Source organism: Pieris rapae, chromosome 5, assembly GCF_905147795.1.
Source record: "Pieris rapae chromosome 5, ilPieRapa1.1, whole genome shotgun sequence".
NCBI lineage: Eukaryota > Metazoa > Arthropoda > Insecta > Lepidoptera > Pieridae > Pieris > Pieris rapae.
The window spans coordinates 7832739-7846092 of record NC_059513.1 but is presented as its reverse complement, the minus strand read 5'-3'; the positions used below and the strand labels follow the sequence as shown (position 1 = coordinate 7846092).

At 33.1% G+C, this 13354-nt stretch overlaps 1 protein-coding gene and 1 non-coding gene across 2 annotated transcripts; one reads left to right on the top strand and one right to left on the bottom strand.

Moving 5' to 3' along the window:
* Positions 1-459: 459 nt before the first annotated feature.
* Positions 460-531, bottom strand: Trnag-ucc. The gene has a single exon. It is a non-coding gene; the product is annotated as a tRNA-Gly (tRNA).
* A 1155-nt stretch (positions 532-1686) lies between these two features.
* LOC123689098 (alpha-tocopherol transfer protein-like) lies at positions 1687-13298 on the top strand. Its single transcript, XM_022275209.2, has 7 exons — positions 1687-1779; positions 1846-1918; positions 4248-4407; positions 9978-10224; positions 10957-11067; positions 12414-12547; positions 13128-13298. The coding sequence occupies exons 2-7, from the start codon at positions 1846-1848 to the stop codon at positions 13231-13233; spliced, it is 831 nt and encodes a 276-aa protein (XP_022130901.1). The 5' UTR covers positions 1687-1779; the 3' UTR covers positions 13234-13298.
* The last annotated feature ends 56 nt before the right edge of the window (positions 13299-13354 follow it).

Here is a 13354-nt window from a genome sequence, read left to right as displayed (position 1 = left end):
AAATATTTGTAAATGTTGCGTTTTACAAGTTAATTTTATAAATAAATATTATAAAAATAACATGAAGTATTATTTTTTAGGACATACATTTATTGTTTTTACTTTATTATTTACAGAGAGAGACTACAAAATATATGTATCTTTCAATCTTATATTAGACAACGGCTAACTGCAAGACGAAAATCAAACATTTAGCACAACTAAAGAAAATTAAGTGCGAGAACAGCTACAGTTATTTTCAGTTAATATAGTCTTTGGTTAAATATATACCACACAACGCACAACTAATGTGTCTTACGGGCATGCGTGTCATGTGTGTCAAACATGTATTTTAATGTAAGTACACGGGTTTTATCTCATATGACCTAAATATATAAGTGCAAGTCCGTGTAACGTTAATGCTAAACGCCAATGTTATTATCAATGTATATAAATCATAAAATAAATTTAAAAAAAGTGTGCGTAGGCCGGGAATCGAACCCGGATCAACTGCTTGGAAGGCAACTATGCTGACCATTACACCACCAACGCTATGAATTTATCAACAAAATTAAAATATATATTGTTCATTACAATACGTAGTAATAAAAAATATATCCTTATTTAATATTTTTTTATAGAATCAACCATGTGTGTCAAGACGATTTCTACTATATTGGAACTTTAATACTTCATCCTGATTACTTTTTCATATAATCAACTATGTGTGTATGTAATTTATTATGGATTTCTACTCTATCGGGATTATAAAATGCTATAATATACCTCACATGCAATTGTATTATAGTATTTCGCGGGACAATTTTCTTGATATTGTTAATTCTGAATTTTCGGAATATTCTTAATTTTACCGATACGTTTAGAAATTGATAGAATAAATGGTATTTGACTAACCTTTATGGTCAATTAAATTTAAATATATTTATAATGGCCCTTACGTATCATAAAATGTTTGGCAAATATTTACATAAAAATTCGTATGTAAATTAAATATTTAGTGTTTAACAAAATATGTGAATATGTAGGTACACTGCGAACACATATGTTTAGCAAGGAATATTTAAAAAAAATCATTTTAAAAAGCAAATACTAAATGGTATTTTCTCAATAGATTTTTAACGACAATCGCCTACGTGTAAAACTTATTCGTCAACATACTAGCAGGCATGTGTTAATTACCCAATCAAAGTATTAGCTTATTTTATTTTTACAATAAAGCAAATATTAATTTTTAACTCAATTGCAGAATGTATACGACCTTCTCACAAGTAGTTTAAAGAACACTTGTAATGAAACGAGTATTTTTATCTTTGTAACACAAAATGTGTTAAAATTTTAAATAACTATGCATGTCACAGCGGATCGCGCAATGCTTCGAAGAAATATTTATAAAGGTAAAATTGATTAAGGCACATTCAAGTATTTTTCCAAAGATTTATACGCTTACACAGATTTTCATTTAATTCTTTAAAAGTACGTCGGACACGAAAAATGTCTTGCATTGTTTACCGCTTGTATATTGAGATTCAATATGCGAAAAAATACATGGCATAGTATATCTTACTGTTGACACAGCACAGCTTCAATATATGTAGATATAACAATATTATTTTCTTTTTTTAAAAAGGATTGCCTATTACATCACAAAATTTATTTAATACAAAGATAATTAATGCGTAGCGTGTTTACGTTTCGAAGGCTGTAATCACGTACAATAGTTTCACTGTCCAGTCAACAGCCTCCCATTGAAGTGATTGGTTGCCCCAATTGTTGTTTACGGTGAGTTCATCGAAAATTAGAAATCACTTTCATTTTAAATTTGGAATTACATTACAATTTTTTTAGATGAGTATGAGTAAAGATGTGGCATTCATCAAGGAGTGGATGGCGAAGGAAGCTTATCTACCTAACGATTTTGGTATGTATATTTGTTATAATTAAAAAAACACTATCGGGATTAAAATTAATTAAAAAAAAGAAGGGACTTTAAACTCAATTCATGACTATTTTTATTTTATCATAAAATAATTGGTAAAAGCGTTGGTCCGTTAATTATAAATTCTAGTTCCGGTGTCAAATTTTAATTTCGCGGTAATTTATTGGATATTACTAACACGCAAGCATCTAGTTGCCGTCTGTAGCTTAGTATTTATTGCACTTTGTGGAGATGACGCCGACCTCAGGTGAATCATTAATTGATTCGAGACGTTATGTAGCCTGATCATCTACTTGATTTAATAAAATGAATAAAGCCAAGATGCGGCCTCTGAGATGATTTAACCTGCTTCGGAGTATTAGCTCATATAGGAATATGAAAAAGTTCATTTATTGATGTGGATAGGTATACTTGTTACTTCAGGTACATATAGAAATTCTCAATGTCCATTAGGTGATAATCTAAGCCAGATTTACTGCTTAGAAGGCTTTCCTAACAATGTTTTTGCGAATATAAAAATGCATGATTTATGAAAACGAGATCTTTAATTATAAATTTCAAATTTTAAAACGAGTTTACTCCTCACAATCCGGTTAAAATATGTATGAATTTTTAAATTATTTTTCATCTTAAACCCTACATTACTAAGAAGTTTTACTCTAGCCTAAGTGATATGGATATCCTATTTCTTCTGAATAATTGCAAATCAGCTAAAAACCATTTATCGTCATTGATTTATCAACACTGAGGATCCTTACACAGCTTGGCATACATTTTTAAATAAATATTTAAAGATTAAAATCGGCGCTGAGACACCTTATATTATCTATTTCTCTCTATTAATAATTACTGATTTTCATGTATATATATATATATATATAACTTATATTAATATATATATATATATATATATATATATATATATATATATATATATATATATATCATAATATTTCTTACCAAACGATTTACAAGCTATATCATAGAAAAGGCTTTATTCATAAAATATGTACAAAGTTACAAGATTACAATGATAATAATACAATGTATGAACAAAAAATAAGTTACGATTTCGCACACCAGCACACATAATTATAATAATGATTGCCTTGATGATACGATAAAATGCATACATGAAATCGCTAAACACAAGTTTCTGACATGAATAATTAAATAGAAAATCGTGATTATTATGAAGGATTCGTAAGTGCAAAATATATTAGGTTAATTATATTTAGCAATATATTTTTGAAGTATAGCTGTCAAATACGGTTTAAAAGTAGAATGTTATATAATATATTAACAATTGCAGCTGATTAACGGCGTTAATTTGTCACAATTTTTTAAATTATAAAAATTGTCCTACAATTATGTTTTACAAGCATAATTTAAAAATAAATAGTTCATATGTACGAGTAGTTGTCAAAATTTACGGACTTATTACATGAAAGCATTTCACGGCAGTGATCTATAAATTCTGGGAATGTAATTCAATATTTTGATAGCCATGGCGAAAGCAGAGTTGATTAAGGTATTAAATGCTATAAGCAGCGATTGTCGTTTCCAGAAAATCTGCGAAATTTATTGGATAAGAACTAATCCATAGAAGGTTATAAGTGTCTTTATTATCTAGACTCTAGAGTCAACAATAAAACAAAAGCGACATATACTGCCATGGATTTTTTTTTAAGAAGAAATAAACAATTGACAAACGCAAAATTTACAAAAGTAGCGCCAAAAAGTGAAATGGATGAAGAATAGAAGCGATGAATTATAAATAAATGTGAGAGCCATTTAGTCTTGCCCGTCTTGCCATGCAATCTAGTCGATTGTAGATCGAATTGAATAGATTGATCGAAAATCATACCCAAATTACAATATCAATACGACTTGGGCTCCTTCAAGATAAGAGCGTTAGTATCAATTCCTAAAAGGCAACTCGCGAGCCTTCTGGCAAGGTAAGAATCCATTAGCGGTGGTATCTATTAGCAAGAGATGAGTTTCCTGCCCATTTGCCTTTACCAGAAATAATAATACGCTCTGTAGTCTTACATATATTTACTGAAAATCTTAAACAACATCTGAACCTGTCCTATGCTGAAACAGACAATATTCTAAGCGTGCAACAATAGTAATAATAGTATAAAATGGATTATGTAGAAATTATTAATCACTGTAAGCATGTCAAAAGGAAGAGACTGGCTGCCCTTCATACAGACACAGGGAAGCTTAACTGGTGCCCTTTATTTTATCTAAACATACCTTTTATTGTGCATAATATTTTTTTGTAGTACATAATATTCTGTTCCAGATGACATGATGATTAAGAAATTTTTGCACAGCTGCTATGGAAGTCTGGAAAAAACAAAGAAATGCATCGACCGCTTTTGCTCCACACGCAGTCAATTGTCAGAAATATACACTAATCGCGACCCGCAGTCTGACAGCATCAAGACTATTTTCTCTGTTACGTAAGTGAAATACATGATTGTGCAATAAGGATTTGTTTAATAAACCAATGCAATATTACCAATGCAATAATACTCCTTGTTCTCCAAAATAATGGAATCCATTATTAATTGCCAGCTCCTCGAGTATCTGGAGGGCCACCAGCTGATAAGTGACTCTCAGTACGGCTTTCGTCGTGGTCGTTCGGCTGGTGACCTTCTTGTATACCTTACGCATAGATGGGCGGAGGCAATTGAGTCCAAGGGGGAGGCTCTAGCGGTTAGTTTGGACATAGCGAAAGCCTTCGATCGGGTGTGGCACAGAGCACTGCTCTCGAAGCTTCCAGCCTATGGGCTTCCCGAGAAATTATGCGATTGGATCTCTAGCTTTCTGGCCGATCGGAGCATCAAGGTCGTCATCGACGGAGCATGTTCCGACCTTAAACCCGTGAACGCTGGGGTCCCACAAGGCTGTGTTTTATCCCCGACCCTGTTTCTTCTGCATATCAATGATATGTTGCAACTTAGCAACATTCACTGCTATGCGGATGACAGCACTGGGGACACTCTTTACACTGGCCGGGCAAGTATTTCTCGGGCAGATGTCGATGAGTACCGGAACAAACTTGTGTCTGAAGTAGAAACCCTACTACGTGGAGTCTCTGACTGGGGCAGACTAAACCTAGTCCAATTTAACCCCAAAAAGACACAAGTTTGCGCGTTTTCCGCTAAAAAAACACCCTATGTCGCTACTCCTCTTTTCGAAAACACTCTCCTTAAAGCCACAGCTAGCATTGGAATACTTGGCGTTGACATATCGAACGACGTTCAGTTTCGCGGTCACTTGGAGGGAAAGGCAAAATTAGCCTCCAAAAAGCTCGGTGTGCTCAGCAGGGCGAGACGGTACTTCACTCCAGGCCACCGCTTGCAACTATATAAAGCGCAAATTCGGCCCCACATGGAGTACTGTTCCCACCTTTGGGCGGGTGCTCCCCAGTACCAGCTTCTTCCACTTGACCGTATTCAACGAAGAGCGGTTCGAATCGTTGACGACCAAAATCTCTCCAAGCGGCTTGACCCCTTGGCGTTGCGTAGAGATGTGGGGTCTCTCTGCATCTTCTACCGCATTTACCATGGAGAGTGTTCAGAGGAGTTGTTCGGATTAATACCTGCAGCTGAGTTTCATCATCGGACGTCGAGGCAGAATACGAAATTCCACCCGTATCACCTCGACGTCCGCCGTTCCACAACTGCGCGTTTTTCCAGGCAGTTTTTGCCGCGCACCACCACTCTGTGGAACCAGCTGCCAACTGAAGTATTTCCGAACCAATTCGACTTAGGGTCCTTCAAGAAAAGAGCGTACCAATTCTTAAAAGGCCGGCAACGCACTCGCGAGCCCTCTGGCATTGAGGGTGTCCATGGGCGGCGGTATCACTTAACATCAGGTGAGCCTCCTGCCCGTTTGCCCCCTGTTCTATAAAAAAAAATAAAAAAAAAAATATATATTTTTATAACATATGTTTCATAGAGCATATCATAGGCTTGACTTTCCGTGAACCGTTTCCGTTCCTAACGAAAATTTAGCAGCCGAAGAAAAAGACTTAAAAACCTCTTCAAATTTTTTTTATTATGGTAAAACTAGGTGGGTAATTAGTAACCTATTTTAAATTTATTGTAAAATGTGACTCTGAAATTGTAAGTTCCCTGAAATTATTAATATTCTATTTATTTAGCAGCCTAAGTAAGTTTTTACGAATCATAGATCTACCGTTCTTATTATATTTCTTCAAGTGTTAATTGTGTTCATAGCTTATCCATTGCTTTATACAGCTATGTTAGATACGCCGGATTTCTCACCAATTTCATTCACTATGTAGTGTTAATTGCTCACATAAAGTCTATTGATAAAAATGTTAGCACGATTGCCGGCTCTGAGGTAGAGGATTGGGCTTTACCTTACCACTGTCCACACACTACTGTACCGGGAGCTATAAATATTTTAATGACTATAAATATTTTCTGACTGATAATTTTATGTCACTATAAATATTTTATATTTGACTAGCTGACCCGGCGAACTTTGTTCCGCCTTAATGGCAATAAATAAGCAGTTTGGGTTTTTTTATTGGAAAATATACAAAAAAATTAAATACCTACATTAATCATTCATTATTATTTCTGTATTTTAGTACATAGGTTGCTCTTCACTTAAGTACCTTGTGATACACATTTTTTCATTTTTTGTTTTATTATCAGGCGCAAAAACAAACAACGCTGATGGTCTTCCGACCCGTGAACATGCCACGTATAATTGACCATGGGAAAAACATGAATGTTCTAGATTTAAACCACAAACTTTTAAGGATTGGCCTTGTGATTTGTTGATGGTCATGGCAAATGCAAGACGTATCGGAAATTGAAGTCTTTTAAATTCAAACGGCATATCGGTTGGGATCATCGGGATCCTCGGAATAAGAACTTCCTCACCTTTGAATTTTCCTATCATTATCGTAGCGTAAATTACATTGTTCTTCAATTTTCTAACCACCAAACGCATACCATTATGTAGTTCAGGTCATCTACATCTTTATTCTTTTTCTTCTTTTTTATCAGTAAGCAATGTAACTCTCATGTTTGTTGTCAGCTGCAGTTTCGTCACATAGCGCCATAGATTTGACGATTTGAGGCAAGCGTTTATTTCGTCGACAGCCGTAGATCTTGGAATTACTGGCAGTATTTGGCGGAAATCGCCAGACAGTAAAATCATTGCTCCTCCAAAACATCTCGATTCATTGCGTAAATCTTTTAATGTTCGGTTAAGTGCTTCCAATGCACGTTTATGCGCCATTGTGCATTCGTCCCAGATGATGATTTTCGATGCCGCTAAAACTTTGGCCATTGCTGAGTGTTTTGCAATATTACACGTTGGTTCTCCAATAGTTTGAAGATTTAACGGTAATTTTAATTCTGAATGAGCCGTACGGCATCCTTCTTACAATGTGGCTGCTATTTCAGAAGAAGCAACTGCAACCGCTATGTTGGATCTCGCCCGAACAGTTGCTAAAACTAATGACATGAGGAATGTCTTGCCAGTTCCACCAAGGGCATCTAGGAAATATAAACCACCATTTTCATCATCGTTTGCCTTCATTAAAGTATCATAAACTTCCTTTTGTTGGTATTTCAACAGGGGTACATTCGTTTGAACTACTAAATCTAATTCCTGGTGATCATATTCACGTTCCCGTTCCAATACTCGATTAAATGCGTCATTCGACAACAACAACAAATAGAAACATTCATCATTCTTTGGATGAACTGTATACATACGACAATACCGAGTTTTATAGTTCTCTTCACTGTTTATACGAATGGGCAATAGCACTATCATTATAATTAAATTGTAAATTGTAAAAATAATTAAACGTATTTATTTAATAGAAATATTTTGAATATTGATTTCTTACAAATATCAAATTGTCATATATACGTCATTACATAGCTGTCATTATACGTCAATTACATAGCTATCATTTGCGTTTTATTATTCCAAGTCTGATTCTTATTTGTTATACCACTTTTTATAGTGACTGACGTTTCATGTCAAGTCCCACGGGAACGCTGTCGAACGGGATAAAAAGTATCCTATGTCCGTCTCCTGGCTCTAAGCTACCTCCATACCAATTTTCACTCAAATCTGTTCTTTCGTTCTTGAGTTATAAGTGGTGTAACTAACACGACTTTCTTTTATATATATATTAATAATACTTGTTTAAAAATCCTTTTTCTGTTGTCTTTAAACAATTTGTTTGCTTTATCTGCTTCAGAATATTATTTAAAAGATATTATGGTTACATGAGCTAAAGCAGGAAAACAATAGCAAATACTTTTATAATAGTAATCACGTATTTCCATTAATATGTGATTGACAATACATAATAAATATTTATAACAAGTATTAAAATAAATCACAAAGTGATGTTGGATACTTGACCAGTAACGTTAAAGAAGTTTTGTCAAACTTTTTATGCATAGAATGAAAACGTATTTCACGACAAAAACGGTATTCATCCGTTACAAATATTCAGACCTATTGTAAAGAAGACGGGTCGACTGCAAAGTCTTTAGATTTTCCACAAGATCGGAACCGACTCGAAGCTAGACTGAGAACTCTAGAATGAGTACTACAAGGACTGAAAAATTTGCAAAAGAGACAAAGATACGTTCTAGAATTGTGCGATCGCTACTCAGTAGCGATCCTGCCTAGTATAGAGAATTCTCGAATGTCGTTGAAGACTATTCCCAGGGATATAATATAAGCGAGCTGAAACGCGACCGATTAATTTAGTTTCGAATGCGATATCAAGATAAAAACACCGAAGAGATAAATGCGAATGAAGTGAAGACAAGTGATAAAGTACTATGTGAAGTGAGTGTAATTAAAGTGATTATAGTGACAGTGTTTTGTTGTGTGTGAAATTGGTGCATTCTGCGAGTAATTTTCGGTTAATTAGTGTGTTCAATATCCAAATTGATTTATTTAGAAATAAACCCTTGAAAAGATTCTACGGCATTTTCTATCCGATCCCTCAGCTCGTAACAATATTAATTTACACAATTTAAAGTACACAGATTAAGTCTGACAATTAACTTTCTTTTAATTTACAAAAATAGACCTTAGAATGTACATTCCCTTAGATACCTGTTATTTTGCAAATGAATTTATTTGATGTTATAGAAAGAAGCTATCTATTAAAATAACCCGTTGGATGACTTCACATTTTTTAATGTTATAACTATAAATACTTTCACCATCATTGTATATAACAAAGAATTGAAAGTAGGCAGTGCTGGTTCACCTATATTCAAACAAAACAATGATCAGAAAAAAGGGTTTTTTATTTACGTTAGTATCACGTTCTAAAACACTTTACGTTCTTCAAGAGTTAACGGTAAGGTAACACAATTTAATTTTAATTTTATTTCTTACTTATAAATGTTTAACAAATTGGTATTTATATTACGTAGCGTTGTTCATGCTTTGGTACATAAATATTTTTGTTAGAGACTTTGTGTAGACGTTTGTGTTACATCACCAAACAGCGCGTCTCAATGAAAATGAATCAGTTTCAAATTCTATTATTATTTCTGTATGTTTGTTCACTCTCCGTAACTCCTTTAACCATAAGAACCTTTCGACAATAAGAATTTCACGAAATTGTTCCATCATTTCAGGTATGAAGATGAAACTTCAGAAATTTAGATTAATTGTTTATATGTATATTAGATAATTAAATTGACGAGTTTCACTACGGACTAATTACCTTTTGATACCAGTATTTGATAACAGATTTAAATATTTATTTGAAATTGTAAAAAATCGTCTACTTAAACCTTCAAATTATACCTAATCGTAAGACTAAAGTTATAATATGACAAGACAGATTACGTTCTCTATGTTACATAATTATAATGAGTCAATTGTAATAATATTTTAGTCTCAATCAACTCAAGAATTCCGGTTGCCGAAGCGCACACAAATATCACGATAATCCACGGGTATATGTGAACTTACCCAAATTTATTTATTACAGTCGCGTATGTACATACAAAGCTGGTGACGATGAAATCATCATCCATCACTATGATGACCCGGAGTTTGAGCATTTCGCCTTCTATGATATTTTAAAGACCCTCACCGTCCAAGCTGATTATTGGGTCAACTTCCACAATGTCTTTCCTAGAGGACATATAGTAATTCTGGACATGTCGTGTTTCTCATTGAAGATGGTACCAAAGTCAAATATTATGTACTTTAGGGATTTTATTCTCTTCCTTTTGGTAAGTTTTCGTTTTGTATGTGTTACTTTATACATGTATATGTCTTTGTAGTCATGAGATAATATTTACTAAGGAAACTTAACTCGTTACACTACCGTATTTTTATTTTTATTCTCATTTTTGTATTTTACCCAACGTAACCAAAACTTATTCAATTTAACTTTGTTTTAACGCGGATATTTTACCGAGGAGAACTGGCAACTCTTTAAAAGGGAAATATTAAAATATATTCAATTTGTGGAATTAAAAAAGATAACATAAATTAATGTTTATTTTAATGTATAATTTAAACACTTTAAAGTAACTTTTCAAGTCAAATTAGCTCCGGATAGAAACTATTTTTAATGACGTGCCTTCTTGTATACGTATTTCTAATTTATGCTGTTATAGTAATTTGTTAAATTAAATATAATTTATCAAATTACGATAACAGTATTACAGCAATAAATTACAAATTTAAGTAGTGTATTTTATAGTATAACAATAGGTACTTTTGTGTTTTTACGTAACGTAAGTATATACACTAAAAATATAAGGTAAATTAATTTATTGACAAAAATCTGTATTTATAAAGGAATACACAAACAAAGAAACTTTAATATAATTACCACTTTAGAAAAAAAATACAGAAAAAAAAGAAATACTTAAAGAGTTTGATACTCTCAAGGTACTTGTCAAAGAAGAACAATAAACAAAAATCAGATATTGTATTACCAATCGTTTGGTTTTCAGGAAGGATTGCCAGTTCGAGTCCATAAAGTATACGGAATTAATGCACCGTCATATTACGACAAATTATACTCTCTCGTGAAGCCTGTACTACCAGCTGAACTATGCAACATTGTAAGTATATATTTATAGACATTTGATCTCATTAAATCATTAAAACAGCCAGTGTACATATTTTAATATATAGAGTATACATCCTGATACATCCTGATTTTCAAATACGAAACGTATCTGAAATTCTTTTGACAAACTATACTATTGCCAATGGGCTAATGATTACACTTGAGGAGGGTTTATTAGGTTGCAGGAGTATCACTTCCTTCGCATACGTAATTATAGTTTGACAGACTTCTGCTTTGCTTTGAGCAAGGAGAACTCGTATCTATGAGAGCTACTCTTGAATACAATCTATTACTACTAGAAATCATAATGGAGAGGCGGTTGGTGGAGTTCTATAGCAGTCTGGTGACTAACTCTCACCATTAAAGTGTATATAGGCATAAGGCATAATAATATAGCACCACAGTACTACTACTATATTGTATTTTTCTTATAGTTGCGAGATTTTAGCGTTGTCTACATTTTATCCTTATTTATCTCTGAGTAATGAATGTTTATGCAAACTACATTTTTATATTTAACTTTAAATAGGTTTGTTTTGTTCGACGCAAACGACGCAGACGGATATGAATGTTTTGATACAATTCGTTTGAGCTGAGCAAATTTCTATATTTAGAATTTTAAACGAAAAAACCTTAATGAAAAAGTCCTTTAATATGACCATTTAATTGGGCAATCACTCAGGTCAACTTGAACTTATCTACCTGAATGTGTTCGGAGGGACCTTCAAAGGTGAAGATGATCAGTTAATTATTACTTAGTAATAATTATTAAATTGTATTATAAGTCGTTTGTTTGTCCTACTTAGGTTTTTCTACTTATGCTAATAAACACTTGTCTGTAGTGAAGGAAAATATAATAAGGACATCGGCATGACAACCCAAAAACGGAATCTATAAATTAAAAAACCAGTCGCGCTTTAATCCCTGGCGTTAGCTACAGATCTGGTTCTTGATATTTTTTTCTAATTAGCAAGTAGGAACACGAGCAAATATATGTAAATAGTATAGAAAAATCACATCTCAGGACGCAATTTTACCTACCAAAGATGGGACACTTACGAACTTACTTTTTGAAGGTTGATGGTAAATATTGGGGACTGAAATTACGTTTTTCTGAGCATCTCTTTCTGAGCAAATGCCTCGTGCATTTGCATCCATTGCAATTCTTATCATCGGCACAATATGTATAATATTTAAATTTTAATTATTAAAATGCGGCCCCAATAAAAGTTTAATACACGCCAGCAATACTGATTCTTTGAGGGATTTTAGATTGTAATACTGTTAGTTCTTATATTTTGTAAACATTGTAATAGTTTTAATACTATATTTTACCAGATCCACTTCTTCCACGACTACGAATCTTTACATAAGCACATTGATAAGAAATATTTGCCGGTCGAGTACGGAGGTGACGCACCCAGCACGAAAACTGAGAATCAAGATTGGATTAAAAAAATCAATGAGCAGAGGTATGCAAATATTTTATTTATTTATAGCGGCGGGAGGCTCACCTGGTGTTATGAGATGGTGCCCATGGACATTTATTGCAAGAAGGCTCGCAAGTGCGTCGCCGGCCTTTAACTGATGTAAACAATTTATTGTATCATTTATAAAATTCGGAGATTTAGGATTTAGCTATAGTTTTCGAAAAGTAGCCAAGTTATGTCATTAAATTCGCTTTTATAACAATAGAAAAAGTTTTATTTACTTTAGAATTCGGAGGAATCTCTGTACCTGTATTACACTTATTAAAATTCCTTTTGGGAATAACTAAATACAAGAGCGGGAATTACATACACTAATACTAGGGTCGCAATTTAAAAAAAAGTTATGGCTAGATATCTGAAGAATGAATTATGCCATATGTCACAATATCAAAGATTTTTATATTAATTTTGCAAATGCCGTAACTTAGTCTGACTCAGTAACTTGAAAAATGTAATGGATTTTGGCATACCTACTAGAACAAGCTGGTTTCTGAATCTCAAATTGCCATCAATGATATGATCAAATTTATGTTATAAAATTTTCAAAAATTTGCATCTTTAGAAAAATGTTCCTGGATGACAATTTATGGAAAGCTGACCTCAAGATGCGACCAAAGAGCGACTGCAACGCGATGAATGGCTCATTTAGGACTCTTTCAATAGATTAATGTGTTTAGAATAACTGTAATTTAAATTACAAAATACTTTAATTATATCACTTTTACTACTCAAACCTTGTATTATTCATATTCAAATAAACTTCAAAGATCGCTATTACTTTGTTCTTTT

Excerpts from the sequence above, each read along its gene's own strand:
- LOC123689098 (XM_022275209.2), top strand. The coding sequence starts at position 1,846 with ATGAGTATGAGTAAAGATGTGGCATTCATCAAGGAGTGGATGGCGAAG. Across the intron at positions 10,225-10,956 it reads ATTTTATTCTCTTCCTTTTG|GAAGGATTGCCAGTTCGAGT; the intron begins GTAAGTTTTCGT and ends TTTGGTTTTCAG. Across the intron at positions 11,068-12,413 it reads CAGCTGAACTATGCAACATT|ATCCACTTCTTCCACGACTA; the intron begins GTAAGTATATAT and ends ATATTTTACCAG.